The following is a 20,132-nucleotide window of genomic DNA, read 5'->3' as shown; positions in this document are numbered from 1 at the left end:
CAAGGGGAATATATTCCACCCTCTGTGGAAAACTTAAATCTCCTTCAAGCTTTTCTTAATGCCCCCTTGTTAATTCACCAACTAGTCATAGAAACATAGAAAATAGGTGCAGGAGTAGGCCATTAGGCCCTTTGAGCCTGCACCGCCATTCAATATCATGCAACCTCAGTACCCCTTTCCTGCTTTCTCCATACCCCTTGATCCCTTTAGCTGTAAGGGCCACATCTAACTCCCTTTTGTGTATATATCCATCAAACTGGCAACAACTTTCTGCAGTCGAGAATTCCACAGGTTCACAACTCTGAGTGAAAAAGTTTCTCCTCATCTCGGTCCTAAATGGCTTACCCCTTATCCTTAGACAGCGACTCCTGGTTCTGGACTTGCCCAACATCGGGAACATTCTTCCTGCATCTGACCTGTCCAATCCTGTCAGAATTTTATATATTTCTATGAGATCCCCTCATTCTTCTAAATTCCAGTGAATATAAGCCTAGTCGATCCACTCTTTCATCGTATGTCAGTCCTGCCATCCCGGGAATCAGTCTGGTGAACCTTCGCTGCACTCCCTCAATAGCAAGAACGTCCTTCTGCAGATTAGGAGACCAAAACTGCACACAATACTCAAGGTGTGGCCTCACCAAGGCCCTGTACAACTGCAGTAAGACTTCCCTGCTCCTATACTCAAATCCCCTAGCTATGAAGGCCAGCATGCCATTTGCTTTCTTTACTGCCTGCTGTAACTGCATGCTGGCCTTCAATGACTGATGTATCACGACACCCAAGTCTCGTTACACCTCTCCTTTTACTTCTGTCACATTCAGATAAATATTCTGCCTTCCTGTTTTTGCCACCAAAGTGGATAACCTCACATTTATCCACATTATACTGCATCTGCCATGCATTTGCCTACTCACCTAACCTGTCCCAAGTCACCCTGCAGCCTCCTAGCATCCTCTTCACAGCTCACACTGCCACCTAGTCAAAATAATCTTTCACTGCAACCCCTCAAACTCTTTCAACATGGGCTGCTAATGGATTCCTGCTTAACCTCCTCCACTCTGGTGACTACAACACTAATTGTATTTATATAGCATCTTCAACATAGGATAGGTCCAAAAGAGCTTTAAAATACTGTCCTAGTTTTACCAAGTCTCCTGTATAAGCCCTCTTCTCCCTGACATTCTGCTGCATCTATCCTTTCTGTAACGAGACATAGCACTCCCAACTAATGGTCTAACCAACATCTTGTACCTTTGCAGAATTCTGTCCCATTTGCCTTCGACAGCAATTCTCTGCTGCAATCTTGTTTCCATGCAGTTTTGGTGTGGTGTGGTAGACTGGCCCATAATGGTCACTGCTACTCCTGACCCATTTATAAAGAACTTGCATTCATATAGCGCCTTTCACAACCTCAGGACCCTTCTAAAGCACTTTACAGCCAATGAAGTACTATTGAAGTGTAGTCACTGTTGTAATGTAGGGAAACACAGCAGCCAAATTTGCACACAGCAAGCTCCCACAAACAGCAATTTAATAATGGCCAAATAATGTCTCAGTGATGATGGTTGGGATAAATGTTGGCCAAGACACCAAGAGAATGCCACTGCTCTTCAAATACTGCCGTGGTATCTTTTACGTTCACCTCGGTTTATCAAATGCAAAGGATGGCACCTCGCAACAGTGCAGCACTGCCCAAGTACTGGCATCAGCCTGGCTTATGTACAGGGGAACAAGCGCAAGTTGTGTGAATATTGTGGTGGAACAGATGTTGATGTACCAGACCCTGGGCCCAGACTGCTCGATTATCTCAGTCATCAACACTAAACCTCAGCCGCAGCAGACCCTATGACTCCTGGCTGGTGATGCGATGGAATAATGTCTGGATCATTGAGTACCATCAGGTGTATGGGAGACAGATGTGGTGGAATGATGAGAGTTAGATCCTGGGACACCAATCACTGCATTAACTCAGGACCAATGGCTCTGTCCACTCATGCAGCGAGCCACACAGACCGAAGGGTCCCAGGTTCACTTGGCGATTGAATTGAGTCAGCTTATTTGTTGGCCTCAGTATCATTGTGCGCACATGGGGTCCGGGTGGGAGCTAGAGTTCCACCTCCTGATCACTATCTTGTACCACCCCCGCAAATTCTGGAACGTGTACATATGGCTGGGATAGGGTTCACCCACCACTGCAACCTTCCAGTCAAATATCTGGCCAACACTCTGGGCAGACTCTGTGACAAAGGATGGGCACAGCAGGTGGGGTGTTGAGGGCAGTCAGTGGCCATGAATCTGTGCCCTAAGCAGGGGACAGAGCCTCGGGGCAGGGGTGGAAAGTTACCTAAACTCAGCCTTTGAGCATCTGTGTTCTCTGCTCAGGGAGGGATCAGATCCAAATATTCAGCAATGTCCCTCCCTGTTACTGTCCTGCCCTCAAGGACACACACATTTTCATACAACACCTTCATTCAGTGCGTCACATACAAGGAGTTACTTTGAACCGCAATGACTTAACATGGGGCCACATCGCAGCCAATTTGCACATCTCTGGGTCCCTCTCGCAGCAATAGGGGACCAGTTAGCTGGTGTTTGGTGAAGGACTGTTAGTCAGCACAGCAGGAGAGCCCTCTGCTCTTCCAGTCCTGCCCCAGGATCGGCAGCAGACAGGGCCTCACTTTAATGCCTTGCCCCATAGGACAGCTGACAATGCATCACTTACTCCTGTCGGTGCAGAAATCCTCGGCCCACATTGTGCTCTAACCAGTAACAGTTTCCAGCAGTGGGTCAGAGGGAGGGAGGTTACAGAGATGGGACAACATGCATTTATTCAGCAGATTTAATGTAGTAAAACATGCCACGGGACATTATCAGACAACATCTGACAGAGCCTCATTGGAGATGTTAGGGCAGGTGACAAAGTTTGGGCAAAGAGGCGGAGGGTTAGGGAGGAAATTCCAGAGCTAAGGGCTTTGGCAGCTGAAGGCATGGCCACCGCTGGAGAGGTGAAGGAAACTGGGGATGAGCAAGAGGCCAGAATTGGAGCAGTGCAGAGATGGGGAGGGGTGTAGGGCTGGGGGAGGTTACAGAGATAGTGAGGGGTATAGGAGATTACAGAGATAGTGAGGGGTGTAGGGGCTGGGGGAGGTTACAGAGATAGGGAGGGGTGTAGGGGCTGGGGGAGGTTACAGAGATGGGGAGGGGTGTAGGGGTTGGGGGAGGTTAGAGAGATGGGGAGGGGTGTAGGGGCTGGGGGAGGTTACAGAGATGGGGAGGGGTGTAGGGGCTGGGGGAGGTTAGAGAGATAGGGAGGGGTGTAGGGGCTGCGGGAGGTTACAGAGATGGGGAGGGGTGTAGGGGCTGGGGGAGGTTACAGAGATGGGGAGGGGTGTAGGGGTTGGGGGAGGTTACAGAGATGGGGAGGGGTGTAGGGGCTGGGGGAGGTTACAGAGATGGGGAGGGGTGTAGGGGTTGGGGGAGGTTAGAGATGGGGAGGGGAGAGGCCATGGATGCTCAGGCTGTGTGTAGTCTCCCTATCCCCACCACGGGCCACCATTGCTGAACTCGGCATGGAGTGAGGATTGTGCCCGGGGCCCGCTCGGTGGTGGCCGAGTTGCAGCCGAGACACAGCATGTATCACCGCTCCATCAGCAAATAGTCCCTTGGGGGCAGCATCTTAAACAACAAAAACTGCAACTACTGAAAAATGCAAATTTTATTAAAAGTTGAGAAACATGAAACAGCAGCAGTGATTTTCATTTTCAAACATTTCCTTTGCGAAGTCCAGGGTGGCCCCAGACAGACAGGGCGACTGGCAGTCGGTGTCTCACAGGACAGGGTCCCAGAAGGCAACACCTCACTGAAAACATCGACAACAGCTTACAGCGGCTCCCAAGCCCACTATTGGCAACATGCAACTTGTCGCTTGCAAGCTGCCCCATTCTGTTGCTCAAGAGCCCAGAATTTGTCCCTCCATCTCTCCGCCATCCCTTCCCTGCAGTGGGAGTCACGGACTGACGGCACTGGGGCCCTGCAGACCCTCCCCAGATTCAGGCCAAGGACCTGGTTTTGAGCCCCTTGTATGGAGCAGGGCCAGGACAGCCTTCCTGACCCTCCATCACCAACCTTGGGCCAATACTGCAGAGGCTCAGCACTATGCACTGATCGGCAGCCAGCACGGATTGGATTGTGCCGCTGTGGCCAAGGGTGGGCTCTGAACCCCAGGGTCTGGGAGAGGGGAGTCGAGGGAAGTTACACTAAACATTGCAGTTCAGGGCACTGTGTTCACAGGATGTGCCGAGCACCAGATACCTCGCCTGTTCAACAGGGGAATCTCTCCCGAAGAGCCTGCGTTACATCAGATACCGGCCAAAACCGCAACAAGTTGCACAGAGAGGCCGAGGCCCCATTGATGGTAGGGCATCGCTCAGCGATTCGCCAGGCAGACAGGGCAGCGTTAGTGTGCCTGGGGCAGTGAGGGGGAGACAGAGGGAGAGAGAGAGAGAGAGAGAGAGAGAGAGAGGGTGGTGGTCGTGAGAGCGAGAGCGAGCGGTGGTGATGGGCGAGAGAAAGCAAGAGAGAGGTTGGTGGTGGGGAGAGAGAGAGAGAGAGAGCGCGTGTGAGAGAGAGAGAGGGGTGGTGGGAAGGTGCTTAGTGTTTGAATAGCTGGGTTGCGATCCCAAGTGCAAGATTTGATTGAGACACAGTAGTGAGAAACGGTGAAATGAGAAATCTCACTGTGAAGAGCAGTGGATGTCAGAAAGCATTGCCCACCACCATCGCAAGCCGCCCAACGACACACACTGGGGGACCCGGCAGTGCTGGGACACTGAGGAAGGTTTCGGTCTGACCACAAGCTGCAATAGTGAGCAGAAACCCGCCCATTCCAGCTCGACCCTGAGCACACGGCCCAAATAACACAGGGACACTCACCGGGCAGGGGACACAGCTGGAGGCTCAAATATAAGTCTCTGTTTGGAAAGAGAATTGGTCCCACTGGTTTCTGCAGCCGATGGTCGTGGGTTGAAGGGAGTGTCACCAAACTGCGGGGGGCGGGGAGGTTACTGAGGCCAGTCAGCCATGTAGCGACTGTGAACCAGCACTTGTGGGGCAGAGGGCGAGAGGAGGGGCTGGGGAGGTGGGACTGACACACGGCCCAAGGCCTCCTGTGACCCACTGCGAGCTGCCTCAAGGCTCAGCAGTCACGGTGCAGTGGTTGCAAATTGTGCTGTCCCAGCGCCTCACCTACACAGTGGAGCCCCGCGGACTGTCAAACGCACTCGGCAGCAAAAAACTAGAGCACCAAACGTCTCCTGCAAGGGAGAGCGGTTATTGCAGAACCACCTCATAACGGTGTCTCGGCTCACAGGGCAGGCAGAGCCTCTGTAAACATTGTACTGACGGTACGGCACAGCTCAGGGCCCTCGGGGCTGGCTCAATTGGCCACCAGCCTAGGGTGTAAAACATCAGAGGAGGGGGGTATGGATGGAGCCTAGGGGTCACTGGGGGTCAGCTGCGCCGCTCCTGGTAGAGAGATCTCGCCGTGCTCTGGCCAAAGATGAACGCTCCCATACACACCATGGTGATCCCGCACAGCACTAAGGCCCACCAGCTGCGGGAGACAGAGACACATCCCGTTAAGTACACAAGAAATAGGAGCTGGAGTAGGCCCTACGGCCTCTCAAGCCTGCTCTGCCATTCAATATCATGGCTGATCATCGACCTCAGCTCCACTTTTCCACCCAATCTCCATATCCCTCGATTCCCCTAGACTCCAAAAATCTATCTATCTCAGTCTTGAATATACTCAGAGACTCAGCATCCACAGCCCTCTGGGGCAGAGAATTCCGAAGATTCACAACCTTCCGAGTGAATAAATTCCTCATATCTGTCTTAAATGGCCTTCCCCTTATCCGGAGGCTGTGCCCCCGAGATCTAGACTCCCCAGCCACTGGGAAACAACCTCTCAGCATCTAACCAGTCAATCCCCTTCAGAATCTTGTATGTTTCAATGAGATCACCTTTCATTATTCTAAACTCCAGAGAGTATAGGCCCATTCTACACAATCTCTCACCATAAGACAGCCCTCTAATTCCAGGGATCAATCTAGTGAACCTTCGTTGTACCGCCTCCAAGGCAAGTATACCCTTCCTTAGATAAGGAGACCAAAACTGTGCACAGTACTCCAGGTGTGGTCTCACCAAGGCCCTGTACAATTGTAGCAAGACTTCCTTACTCTTATACTCCAACCCCCTTGCAAAGGCCAACATGCCATTTGCCTTCCTATTGCTTGCTGTACCTGCATACTAGCTTTGTGTTTCTTGCACAAGGACACCCAAATCTCTCTGAACACCAACATTTAAACGTTTCTCACCATTTGAAAAAGATTGTTTTTCTTTTCTTCTGACCAAAGTGAATAACCTCACATTTCCCTACATTATACTCCATCTGCCATCTTACTGCCCACTCACTCAGTCTATCAATATCCCTTTGCAGACACTGTGTTCTCCTCACAGCTCACCGTTCCACCTAGCTTTGTATCGTCAGCAAACTTGGATACATTACACTCGGTCCTTTCATCTAGGTCATTAATATAAATCTTAATGTAAATAGCTGGGGCACCAGCACCGATCCCTGCACCCCGCCCCCCAACTCCCCCACTAGTTACAGCCTGTCAACCTGAAAAAGATCCGTTTGTCCCTATTCTGTTTTCTGTCTGTTAACCAATCCTCTATCCATTACCTCCAATCCCATGATCCCTTATCTTGTGAAATAACCTTTTATGTGGCACCTTATCGAAGCTTTTTGGAAATCCAAATATACTACATCCAATGGTTCCCCTTTATCTACTCTGCCAGTTATATCATCAAAAAAATTGAAGAAATTTTTCAAACACGATTTCCCTTTCATAAAACCATGTTGACTCTGCCTAATCAGGTTATGATTTTTTTAAGTGCCCTGATACCACTTCTTTAACAATGGATTCCAGCATTTTCCCCGATGACTGATATCAGGCTAACTGGCCTGTAGTTCCCTGTTTTCTCTCTCCCTCCTTTCTTGAATAACTGTTAAATTTGCTTCCTTCTAATCCGCTGGGACCGTTGTAGAATCTAGTGAATTTTGGAAGATCCAAACCAATGCATCCACTATCTCTGCAGTCACTTCTTTTAGAACCCTAGGATGTAGGCCGTCAGATCCAGGGGATTTGTCGGCTTTTAGTCCCATTAGTTTAGAGCACTTTTTCCCTCATATGAATTACATTAAGTTCCTCACCCTCATTAGCCCCTTGGTTCCCCACTATTTTAGGAATGCTTTTTGTGTTTTCTACTGTGAAGACAGATACAAAATATTTGTTTAACGTTTCTGCCATTTCCTTATTCCCCATAATAATTTCTCCTGCCTCAGCCTCTAAGGGACCAATGTTTACTTTTGCTACTCTCTTCCTTTTTACATTCTTGTAGAAGCACTTAGTCTGTTTTTATATTTGTTGCTAGTTCTCAGTCTATTTTTTCAATTTTTAATGAATTTTTTGGTTATCCTTTGCTGGTTTCTGAAACTCTCCTAATCCTCAGGCTTACTACCATTCTTCACAACATTATAAGCGTCTTCTTTCAATCCAATGCTACCCTTAACTTTTTTAGTTAGTCACGGATGGATCACTTTTCCCGTGGAGTTTTTGTTTCTCAATGGAATGTATTTTTGTTGAGAATTATGAAATATTTCTTTAAATGCCAGCCACTGCTCATCTATTGCCAAACCTTTTAATCTATATTTCCAATCTACCTTAGCCAACTCGCCCCTCATACCTATGTAATTGGCATTATTTAAGTTTAAGACTCTAGTTTCGGGCTTAGGCAAGTCACTCTCAAACTTAATATGCAATTTCAGCATATTATCACTCTGCCCCAGAGGATCCTTTACTGCGAGATTGCTAATTAACACTGTCGCATTACACAAGATCTAAAATAGCCTGTTCCCTGGTTTTTCATGAAGTATTGGTCCAGGAAACTGTCCATAGACTCATCCTCCAGACTACCTTTGCCAATTTGATTTGTCCAGTTTATATGAAGATTAAAGCCCCCCACGATTATTGTTACAAGCTCCTAATATTTCTTGATTTCTCCAACGGTATAGCTACTGTTAGGGGCCTATATACTTCTCCCATCAGTGTTTTCTGCCCCTTATTATTCCTTATCTCCACCCATACTGATTCCACTTCCTGATCTTCCGAGCCACGATTCTTTCTCCCTATTTTCCTTACGTCATCTTTTATCAGGGATACCCCCTCCTTTACCATCCTGCTGTCTTTTCGAAACGTCAAGTACCCTGGAACATTTAGTTCCCAACCTTGGTCACCTTGCAACCACATCTCAGTAATGGGTATTAGATCAAACCCATTTATCTCTATTTGTGCCACTAGTTCATCTTATCTTGTTACGAATGCTTCCTGCATTCAGATAAAGAGCCTTTAATTTAAATTTTTTACCATTATTCACTACTTTGACCTTATTCTCTGCTATGATTAAACTCTGTCCCTTCCCGTCAGGTTGTGCTCATGTTTAGACAAATCACTACACTGCTCGATTGCATTGACCTTTCTCTTTAAACATCTAAATTTCCCCTCACCTGACTCCTCCCCCACACCCCCTCATTTTTAACTTAAAGCTCCACCTACAGCCCTAGTTAGAGAGCATAAACTCATCTAGACACAAGGAAACTAGAATAGAACACAAGGTATAAAAGGATCAAGGAGACAAAGTAATGAATGGAGTCATTGAAACACCGGTATATCCCATGACTTTGCATCCAATTTCCACCCTTCCCTCACCTTCACAAGGTCCATCTCCGACTCTTCCCTTCCCTTCCTCCATTTCTGGGGATAGGCTATTGACAAACATTCACTAGAAGCCCACTGCCTCCCACAGCTACCTGGACTACACTTCCTCCCACCCCGCTTCCTGTAAGGGCTCCATTCCATTCTCCCAGTTTCTCCGTCGCATCTGTTCAGACGATGCCACTTTCCACACTAGTGCTTCCGATATGTCTTCCTTTTTCCTCAACCGAGGATTCCCCTCCACCGTGGTTAACATGGCCTTCGACCGTGTCTATACCATTTCCCGCACCTCTGCTCTCACCCCTTCCCCTCCCTCTCAGCATTCCGAAGGGACCGCTCCCTCCGCGACACCCTGGTCCATTCCGCAGTCACCCCCAGCGCCCCCTCCCCTTCCCACGGCACCTTCCTGTGCAAGCACAGGAGATGCAACACCTGTCCTTTTACCTCCTCCCTTCCCACTGTCCAGGGCCCCAAATACTCCTTCCAGGTGAAACAGCGATTTGTTTGTCCTGCTTTCAATTTAGGAGACCAAAGTGTGACCCTGAGCTTCTGGTCGCCTGTCACTTTAATTTCCCGCTCCACTCCGACCTCTCCGTCCTTGGCCACCTCCACTGTTCCAATGAAGCTCAACGTAAGCTCGAGGAACAGCATCTCATCTTTCGTTTAGGCACTTTACAGCCTTCTGGACTCAACATCGAGTTCAACGATTTAAGACCGTAACCTCTGCCCCTCTTTTTGTTTTAAACTTTCCTTTTTTTTTAAAAACAAACCCCACCTTTTCTCTTTTTTCCAGGGCAGCCGGTGATGATTCCACCATTCACGCCCTATCTAGACTCGTCTTTTGTTTCTTAACTTGTCCCATTACCATCTCATTTTTGCCCATCATCCCTGTTGTCTCTCTAATCTCTCCTGCCTTTCACCCTGTCACAGACCTTCCCATTTATTTTTCCCTCCCCCCTTTCCCTGCCACTACGCTTGCTTAAGAATCCCTTACATCTCGAACTTTCCCAGTTCTGACGAAGGGTCACAGACCTGAAACGTTAACCCTGTTTCTCTCTCCATAGATGCTGTCTGACCCGCTGAGATTTCCAGCATTCACTGTTTTTATTTCAGATTCCAGCATCGGCAGCATTTTGCTTTTGTATCCCATCTTTTGACACAGGTTTAGCACTCTCGCGACGCAAACCAGATTGGAGCAGTAACTCCTCAGATAATGAAGCAGTCCATGCCTGCATGCAGCAAGACCTGGACGACATTCAGGCTTGGGCTGATGAGGCAAATAACATTCGCGCCACACAAGTGCCAGGCAATGTCTATCTCCAACAAGCGAGAGTCCAACCACATCCCCTTGACATTCAATGACATTACCATCGCCGAATCCCCCACCATCAACATCCTGGGGGTCACCATTGACCAGCCACATACATACCATGGCAACAAGAGTGGGTCAGAGGCTGGGTATTCTGTGGCGAGTGTCTCACCTCCTGACTCCCCAAAGCCCTTCCACCATCTACAAGGCACAAGTCAGGAGTGTGATGGCATACTCTCCACTTGCCTGTATCAGTGCAGCTCCAACACTCGAAGCTCGACACCATCCAGGACAAAGCAGCCCACTTGGTTGGCATGGTACATCAGTCATTGAAGGTTGGCATGCAGGTACAGCAGGCGGTTAAGAAAGCAAATGGCATGTTGGCCTTCATAGCGAGGGGATTTGAGTACAGGAGCAGGGAGGTGTTGCTACAGTTGTACAGGGCCTTGGTGAGGCCACACCTGGAGTATTGTGTACAGTTTTGGTCTCCTAACTTGAGGAAGGACATTCTTGCTATTGAGGGAGTGCAGCGAAGGTTCACCAGACTGATTCCCGGGATGGTGGGACTGACCTATCAAGAAAGACTGGATCAACTGGGCTTGTATTCACTGGAGTTCAGAAGAATGAGAGGGGATCTCATAGAAACATTTAAAATTCTGATGGGTTTAGACAGGTTAGATGCAGGAAGAATGTTCCCAATGTTGGGGAAGTCCAGAACCAGGGGTCACAGTCTAAGGATAAGGGGGAAGCCATTTAGGACCGAGATGCGGAGAAACTTCTTCACCCAGAGAGTGGTGAACCTGTGGAATTCTCTACCACAGAAATTGTTGAGGCCAATTCACTAAATATATTCAAAAAGGAGTTAGATGTAGTCCTTACTACTAGGGGGATCAAGGGGTATGGCGAGAAAGCAGGAATGGGGTACTGAAGTTGCATGTTCAGCCATGAACTCATTGAATGGCGGTGCAGGCTCGAAGGGCCGAATGGCCTACTCCTGCACCTATTTTCTATGTTTCTATCCACCACCTTCAACATTCACTCCCTCCACCACCGGCACATCGTGGCTGCAGTGTGTACCATGCAGTGCAGCAACTCGCCAAGGCTTCTTCGGCAGCACCTCTCAAGCTTGCGACCTCTACCACCTAGAAGGACAATTGCAGCATCGCCACCTGCAAGTTCCCCTCAGAGTCACACACCATCGTGACTTGGGAATATATTGCCGTTCCTTCATCATCGCTGGGTCAAACATCCAACAGACCCCTCCCCTAGTCGGGGCCCAATCCCAACAGTCCCCTCCCCCAAACAGGGCCCAATGCCAACAGTCCCCTCCCCCAAACAGGGCCCAATGCCAACAGCCCCCTCCCCCAAACAGGGCACAATCCCAACACACCGCTCCCCAGGTCAGGGGACAATCCCAACACACCGCTCCCCAGGTCAGGGCCCAATGCCACAGCCGCCCTCCCCCAGTCAGGGCCCAATGCCACAGTCCCCTCCCCCAGTCAGGGCCCAATGCCACAGCCGCCCTCCCCCAGTCAGGGCCCAATGCCACAGTCCCCTCCCCCAGTCAGGGCCCAATGCCACAGCCGCCCTCCCCCAGTCAGGGCCCAATGCCACAGTCCCCTCCCCCAGTCAGGGCCCAATGCCACAGTCCCCTCCCCCAGTCAGGGCCCAATGCCACAGTCCCCTCCCCCAGTCAGGGCCCAATGCCACAGCCGCCCTCCCCCAGTCAGGGCCCAATGCCACAGTCCCCTCCCCCAGTCAGGGCCCAATGCCACAGCCGCCCTCCTCCAGTCAGGGCCCAATCCCAATAGCCCCTCTCCCCTAGTCAGGGCCCAATCCCAACAGCCCCCTCCCCCAGTCAGGGCCCAATTCCAACAGCCCTTCTCCCCAGTTAGGGCTCAATCCCAACAGCCCACTCCCCCAGTCAGGGCCCAATTCCAACAGCCCTTCTCCCCCAGTTAGGGCCCAATCCCAACACATCCCTCCCCCAGTCAGGGCACAATCCCAACAGCCCCTCTCCCCTAGTCAGGGCCCAATCCCAACAGCCCCCTCCCCCAGTCAGGGCCCAATTCCAACAGCCCTTCTCCCCCAGTTAGGGCTCAATCCGAACAGCCCCCTCCCCCAGTTAGGGCTCAATCCGAACAGCCCCCTCCCCCAGTCAGGGCCCAATGCCACAGCCGCCCTCCCCCAGTCAGGGCACAATCCCAACAGCCCCCCTCCCCTAGTCAGAGCCCAATCCCAACAGCCCCCTCCCCCAGTCAGGGCGCAATTCCAACAGCCCTTCTCCCCCAGTTAGGGCTCAATCCCAACAGCCCCCTCCCCCAGTCAGGGCACAATCCCAACAGCCCCCTCCCCCAGTCAGCATACAGTGCTGGAACTGACTACAGCAGGTTGTGCGAAACCCACTCATTTTGTTCATCCCTCGCCATTGGCACAAAGAAGGGAAGGTTGCGGGGGACGAAGGATTAATTGCCCCGGGTGTAAAGTTCCAGTCGGTTTACCTGGCACAGTTGTCCTGCTGGATCTCCGATAGCTTTGCTTCGATCAGACAGAGGCCTAAATGTATAAAACACAACATTCAGAGAGTCAGCCGATCTCAGCCCATCGTCGGGCTCTCTGAAAGAGCTCTCCAATGAGCCCAGCTCCCCCTGCCCTCTCCCCATAGTCCGGCAATGATGTCCCGTTCCAGTATTTATCCAGTGCCCCTTTGAAGGTTATTATTGAATGGTCTTCCACCGCCATCAGGCAGCACATTCCAGATCACAACTCGCTGAGTAAAGAAAGGTCTCGTCTCCCCCCCCGCCCCCCGATTCTATTGGCAATTATTTCCAATCTGCCTCCCCTGGTTACAGACCCTCCTGCCACTGGAAAGTGTCTCCTTATTTACTCCATCAAAACCATTCATGATTTTGAACATCTTTTAAATTTCTCCATCACCTTCTCTGCTCCAAGATGAACAATCCCAGCTTCTCTAATCCCCCCCACTGAACTGCAATTCCGCTCCGCTGGTAACATCCCATAAATCTCCTGTGCTTTTATATAGCGCCTTTCACCACTCAAGGACATCCCAATGCACGTCACACTGAGGGGAGAAGGGAAGAGGAGGCACCAACCTAAACAAATTCCCAACCCCCCACTGCACTCCCCCCCGGGCACAGAAACAGCACACCCACCCCCCCCCCCACCCCATCTCCGCAGTTTGCCCAGGTGCCCATTATTCTTGTGCCAGCCGAGACGATAAACGGCACCAGATAGTCAACTGTGGGAGGCAACACATCCTGGTCATCCTGACAAGTTCCTGGTCTGGCTAGGGGTCCGTGGGGTGGCGACTTACAACGGGAACACTGACCGATTCCCTCACCGGCCCAGGGCCAGCTGTAGGCCCACCAGCATCTCGGCACAGCCGGACACCGGCCACCGAGCTTCGGGCCCTCCAGATCCGCTTGGCTCCACCCATAGAATCAGAAGTTTACAGCACGGAAGGAGGCCATTTCGGCCCATCATGTCTGCGCCGGCCGACCAAGAGATATCCAGCCTAATCCCACTTTCCAGCTCTAGGTCCGTAGCCCTGTAGGTTACGGCACTTCAAGTGTACACATCCAAATACTTTTTAAATGTGGAGAGAGTTTCTGCCTCTACACCCTTTCAGGCAGTGAGTTCCAGACCCCCACCACCCTCTGGGTGAATAAACTTCCCCTCAAATTCCCTCTAAACCTCTCCCCACTTACTTTAAATCTATGACCTCAGGTTGTTGACCCCCTCTGCTAAGGGAAACAGGTCCTTCCTATCCATGATATCTGGGCCCCTCATAATTTTATACACCTCAATAAGATCTCCCCTAAGCCTCCTCTGTTCCAAAGAAAACAAGTCCAGCCTATCCAATCTTTCCTCATCGCTAAAACTCTCCAGTCCAGGCAACATCCTGGTAAATCTTCTCTGTACCCTCTCTAGTGCAATCACATTTCCTGTAATGTGGTGACCAGAACTGCACGCAGTACTCCAGCTGTGGCCTGACTAGTGTTTTATACAGTTCAAGTATAACCCTCCCTGCTCTTATTGCCTATGTCGCAGCTAATAAAGGCAAGTATCCCATATGCCTTCTTAACAAATGTCATTTGACATCACGCCCCCCTCCCCCCACCTCGCTTCCCTCGCGCCACCCCCCCCACGGCCCGTTCCCCCCCCCCCCTCGCCCCCGTACCTGGGAACACGAAGATGAAGCACGCAGCCAGCCCTCCGATGACAGAGATGACTTTCCCGATGTCGGGGATGAAAAGCGCTAGGATCAGGGTCAGGAAGAACCAGATAACCGTCTGGAGCACTCGGCGGTGTCTCTCCCGCGACACGTCCTCCTCCAACGCCTGGCCTTTGTACCGCAGCCACAGCCCCTCCAGCACCGCCCTGGAGTGACAAAACAACAGACACAAGCTCAGGCAGAGAGAAGCAGAGAGAGGGGGGTGGGGGGGGGGTGTGGTCACCACAGACAGAGAGAGGGCCCCCCCCTCCCAGACAGAGAGAGGAGGGCCCACAGACAGACAGAGAGAGAGGGGAGGGAGCCCCCACAGACAGACAGAGAAAGGGGCCCCTCCCCACAGACAGAGAAAAGAGCCCCTCCCCACAGAGACAGAGACTCAGCAGACTGAGCCTGCTCCCTGGCCCACCGGCGAGCGATCTGTCCTCCCGATGCGGGGCCCTGCATCACCAGCAGACACGAGGAATGGTCACTTGGACCGGTTGCCGGGGGAACGGACCTTTGTGCCATGGGCCTGTACCCCAGCTACTCCGCTCGGATCTTTCTCTTTCCTTCCCTCCCCCCCCCCCACCTCTCCTGAAGGTGCAGCTCCTGGCTGGGGTACCACCGTGGTCACCTTTCTGCCCGAGTGGCCATTCAGTGTGAGAGTGTGTGGAGGGGGACAGAGTATAAAAGCAGAGAAGTCCTGCTACAACTGTACAGGGTACTGGTGAGGCCACACCTGGAGTACTGCGTACAGATTTGGTCTCTGTATTTGAGGAGGATATACTTGCATTGGAGGCAGTTCAGAGAAGGTTCACTAGGTTGATTCCAGAGATGAGGGGATTGACTTATGAGGAAAGGTTGAGGAGGTTGGGCCTCTACTCATTGGAGTTCAGAAGAATGAGAGGTGATCTTATCAAAACATAAGATAATGAAGGGGCTCGACAAGGTGGATGCAGAGGGGATATTTCCACTGATAGGGGAAACTAAAACTAGGGGGCATAGTCTCAGAATAAAGGGTTGCCCATTTAAAACTGCGATGAGGAGGAATTTCTTCTGAGGGTTGTAAATCTGTGGAATTCTCTGCCCCAGAGAGCTGTGGAGGCTGGGTCATTGAATATATTTAAGGCGGAGATAGACAGATTTTTGAGCGATAAGGGAATAAAGGGTTATGGGGAGTGGGCAGGGAAGTGGAGCTGAGTCCATGATCAGATCGTGTGCGTGCGTGGTCAGACAGAGCCCATTTTTTCCACCTTCCCCCACCTCTACCCCAGTCACACGAGAGGACACAACCTCCAGTATAACACAGACCAGGATCTCCCCTCTGTTACCCCCCCTGCATCAGATGCAGACTCCAGCTCAATAGTTACACAGGAGGACGCCCAGTCAACCGTCTTTCAGATGAGACGTTAAACCGAGGCCCCATTTGCTCTCAGGTGGATGCAAAAGATCCCATGGCACTATTTTGAAGAGCAGGGGAGTTATCCCCGGATCCCTCAATCAACATAACGAAAATAGATTATCTGGTCATGATCACATTGCTGTTTGTGGGAGCTTGCTGTGCGCAAATTGGTTGCCACGTTTCCCACATTACAACAATGGCTACACTTGAAAAAAGTACTTCATTGACTGTAAAGTGCTTTGAGACGTTCGGTGGTCATGAAAAGCTATATAAATGCATTTCTTTCTTTATCCACCCAGAGAAAGTCAACTACTCCCGCTGTTGCATCTAATTGGTCCTTCAATGATTGCAGGTTTTGCATGCTTGTGTGAGGAGCTGTGTGCGCAGGTTTGCGAAGGACACTAAGTTAGGAGCAAGTTGAGTGGATGGGAACAGGAGGTTACACAGGGACACGGGCAGATTAAATGAGTGGTAAAAGCTGTGGCAGATGGAGTTCAATGCGGGCAAGTGCAAGGTCACCCGCTTTGGACCCAAGGCAGAGGTTGTGGGAAGAAGCTGGAAACTGTGGAGGAGCTAGAGATTTAGGCAGCACAAAAACAACAGGCACAAAAAGCAATTCGAAAGGTGTTGCAAATGAATGGGGCCCCTTTCTTCATTGTCCATTTCCTCTGGACACAAACGATTTGACCACACCGAGACCGCCCACCACTGGAAAACACCTGGTTTGAGCAAGATTTGGGCCTGGTATATTTAAGCTGAAATGGGAGTTAAAATGGCTTGGACCTCACATTGGAAAGTGGGGGCAAACGACAGGGCCCCCCCAACTCCAGGTAAAATTGGGGCTTTCATTTTAGCCAGGCGCTATGGAAGTGGACAATTAGTGGTTTGTAGTAATGAGAGGGAGTAAACTTGTAAAGTAAACATAACATAAGAAATAGGAGCAGGAGTAGGCCATTCGGCCCCTCGAGCCTGCTCCACCATTCAATATCATGGCTGATCATCTACCTCAACTCCACTTGCCTGCCCTATCTCCATATCCCTTGATTTCCTTAATATCCAAAAATGTATCGATCTCTATCTTGAATATACTCAAAGACAGCCTCCACAGCCCTCTGGGGTAGAGAATTCCAAAGATTCACCACCCTCTGAGTGAAGAAGTTTCTCCTCATCTCAGTCCTAAATGGCCAACCCCTTATTCTGAGACTGTGACCCCTGGTTCTAGACTACCTAGTCAGGGGAAACATCCTCCCTGCATCTACCCTGTCAAGCCCTGTAAGAATTAAAAGGCTAAACCAATAAGCAAGAGAACCACGAATACAAAAGCAAACTATAGTGGACGCTTGAAATCTGAAACCACAGCTGAGTTAAGATTGGGCGAATTTAATAGGTGGCATGCAGGATAGGATAGGACAGCGCTGCGAATTAGAATGTGATATCAACTGAGTGTCAGAAGCGGACTGGCTAATGATCTGTAGCTGCCAACAGATCAATTGTCGGCGAGCGGATATATTTCTGACTATCTTACTGCTTATGTATACTGTTATATGTCGATCTCTATTGAAGTCACCCAGAGGGTTGTGGTGGTCTGGAACTCACTGCCTGAAAGGATGGTAGAGGCAGAAACCCTCACCACATTTAAAAAGTACTTGGAAGTGCCATAATCTACAGGGCTACGGACCGAGAGCTGGAAAGTGGGATTAGGCTGGGTAGCATCTTGGTCGGCCGGCACGGACACGATGGGCCAAAATGGCCTCCTTCCGTGCTGTAAATGTCTAGGATTCTATGAAGTGAGATTTATGTCTGCACAGAAACTTGATGCTAAATAAACATTGGCCCTGAAATTCCGATGTCCCGGGTTCGTACAGAGTATCTATGGACCCTGGAAGGCATCGGAAAAAAACGTTTTTCAGCACGCAATGCGCATGCGCGGAAAACCGGCTTTTCCGATCTGTCAGCTGGAGCTCGACAGATCATCCGTATCTCGGAAGCGAGGACAGTTGCAAGGGTGAGATTGCGGTATTTACCCATATCTTGCCCGGCAAATGTCCTCAAAACTCCTGCGCCTGATAAAAGCAGGCACATAGCCCACTGTTACAGGCTAAGAGTTTAAAAACACACTTAAAACATAAAAAATAAAATTAAAATCAAATTTTCAAAAATACATTATATTTTTAATCAAAATTAAAACTTTAAAAATCGGCAAATTTTTCTTTAAAAAACATGTCTAACAACTTTAATTTCTATTATTGTATTTATGCGAGGTGTTTTTAAAAAAATTTTTTTTTTTATGTATTGTGTTTTAGGGCGTTTCTCACTCAGTAATAGGAGATTTGGCTTACGAAACTCCTATTACTAGGAATGAGAAAATACTTACCTGTGATTGGGTGTCCAGGCCCATGTGACTCCTGTGGACGTCTCGACGTGAATGCGCTGCGACTCGCTGGGAGGGGCCTCCGGACCGGGATCTCCAGCGGACCTCGCAGCTTAAGGCAAGTGCGCATTTCCTGTCCATTCTTTGCCCGCGGGAAGACCGCGAGGGGAATTTCTGGGCCAATACATTCTGTAGACTGACCTATTTACTGGTTAAACGTACTCGCGCCCGAGGCACGAATCCTCTCTCCTGGGCTAACCAACTGTGCCCAGACTGAGGTTCTCGGGTCCCCACCCAATCCACCGTGACAAAGGCCCACAGAACATGGGTGGATATTATCTCGAGGGGGCTGGAATACAGAGGGAGGAAGCAATGCAACAGTTGTAGAGAGCTCTGGTGAGACCCCACTTTGAGTGACTGGGTTCAGTTCTGGCCCCGCCACTCAGGAAGGATATATTGGTCTTGGAGAGGGAGCAGTGGGGCTTCAAGGGCTCAATTCCGAGGGCAGGTTCCATAAACCAGTCAGTGGTCCATCCCCTGACACCGAAAGGTGCACCCGTTGTTTGGGTGGGGGGTTCAAAGAATGTTAAAAAAAAATAACCCGACAGAAGCAATTGAAAGCTGCCGACACTGTACATTTACAGGCAGGTACGAAGACTCATTTCACCAGGGATCAGACATGCAGGCCCCCCCCACCCCAGGGATCAGACATACAGGCCCCCCTGCCCCCCACCCCCAGAGACACCCAACTCCCACAGCGCTGCAGTGCCTTCCGCCATCTTGTGTCTCTGACCAGTCTTCACCTCAGTCTGGTCAGCAGATTACTGGTTCAGTCCCGGCAGTGGGGGGGTGGGGGTGGGGAATCTCAGGCAGAATCCACCCCATCCCCGTCCCCGTCCCCTCCCCTGGCCCCGCCAGATGGCAGCGCTTACAGTTCCCAGCGGGTAGGAGTTGTTCAGGAGACCAAGCCCATCACCCCACCCCACGCGCGCACCGGCTCAACGTCCCCCGCTAAGCCGGGCAGCGGTCGGGAGGTCCCACGCAGGCCGCTCACCAGCTTCCAGGTGGCAGAAAAGGCGCTCGCGCGGAAGTCACTGCGCAGCCACTTAAAGGGACCCTGCGCTAACAACCGATTGGCAGGAACGAGGCCCGGGAGCCCGTGCTGCTCGGCACGGAGCAGGAAATCAACGCGGGACCTTCCTGCCCTGGGCGGCGCGGAGCCACAGCGACCGATGTATTTACTGAGGGGAGAGCAGGTCTGCAATCAGCGCTTTGTTCTTCATAATTCCGGCATTTAAAGATGATTAAAGGCTTTGATAGGGTAGATAGAGGGAAAGTATTTCCACTGGTGGGGGGAGGCCAGAACAAGGGGGCAGAACCTTAATATTACAGCCAGGCCGCTGAGGGGCGATGTCAGACACAAAGGGCGGTGGGAATCTGGAACTCTCCCCCAAAAAGCTGCTGATGCTGGGGTCAGCTGATGCTGTAAAACCGGAGGTTGATCGATGTTTGTTAGGCAAGGGTGTGAAGGGATACTGAACCGACATGGATAGATGGAGTTACGATCCGGATAAGCTCAAGGAACAGCACCTCATCTTTCGTTTTGGCACTTTACAGCCTTCTGGACTCAACGTCGCGTTCAACGATTTCAGAGCGTAACCGTTGCCGATCCTGGTCCCGTCCCCCTCCCCCTCCCTCTCCTCCCCCTCCCCCTCCAGAGCCAGTCTCTTTTTCTCTCCTTGTCTCTAATGACAGTCGGTTATAATCCCGCCATTCACACCCTAGCCTGACTAATGTTTTTCTAACTCCTGGCATTACCATTTGAATTGGCCCAGCATCCCTTTAGTCTCTCTAATCTCTCCTGTCTTCCACCCTATCACAGACCTTCCCTTTTGTTCTTTCTTCCCCTCCCCCTTTCAGTGCTGGTTAAGAATCTGTTCTTTTCGAACACTCTCCAGTCCTGACGAAGGGTCATCGACCCG

General features: G+C 50.7%; 1 protein-coding gene across 1 annotated transcript in view; it reads right to left on the bottom strand.

The window, feature by feature from the left end:
• Positions 1-3,697: 3,697 nt before the first annotated feature.
• slc38a7 (solute carrier family 38 member 7) overlaps positions 3,698-20,132 on the bottom strand; it is a 28,554-nt gene continuing 12,119 nt past the window's right edge. Inside the window, exons 6-8 of the mRNA XM_070897735.1 lie at positions 14,345-14,544; positions 12,645-12,699; positions 3,698-5,611 (exon numbers count right to left, since the gene is read on the bottom strand). Of these exons, the coding sequence (XP_070753836.1) occupies positions 5,509-5,611; positions 12,645-12,699; positions 14,345-14,544 (358 nt within the window). The 3' untranslated portion in view covers positions 3,698-5,508. The remainder of the gene's footprint in view (positions 5,612-12,644; positions 12,700-14,344; positions 14,545-20,132) is intronic.

This window comes from Pristiophorus japonicus, chromosome 13 (assembly GCF_044704955.1).
Source record: "Pristiophorus japonicus isolate sPriJap1 chromosome 13, sPriJap1.hap1, whole genome shotgun sequence".
Classification (NCBI taxonomy): Eukaryota; Metazoa; Chordata; class Chondrichthyes; family Pristiophoridae; genus Pristiophorus; species Pristiophorus japonicus.
Note: the sequence above shows the minus strand (reverse complement) of the source record. Positions and strands in the feature narration are given on the sequence as shown.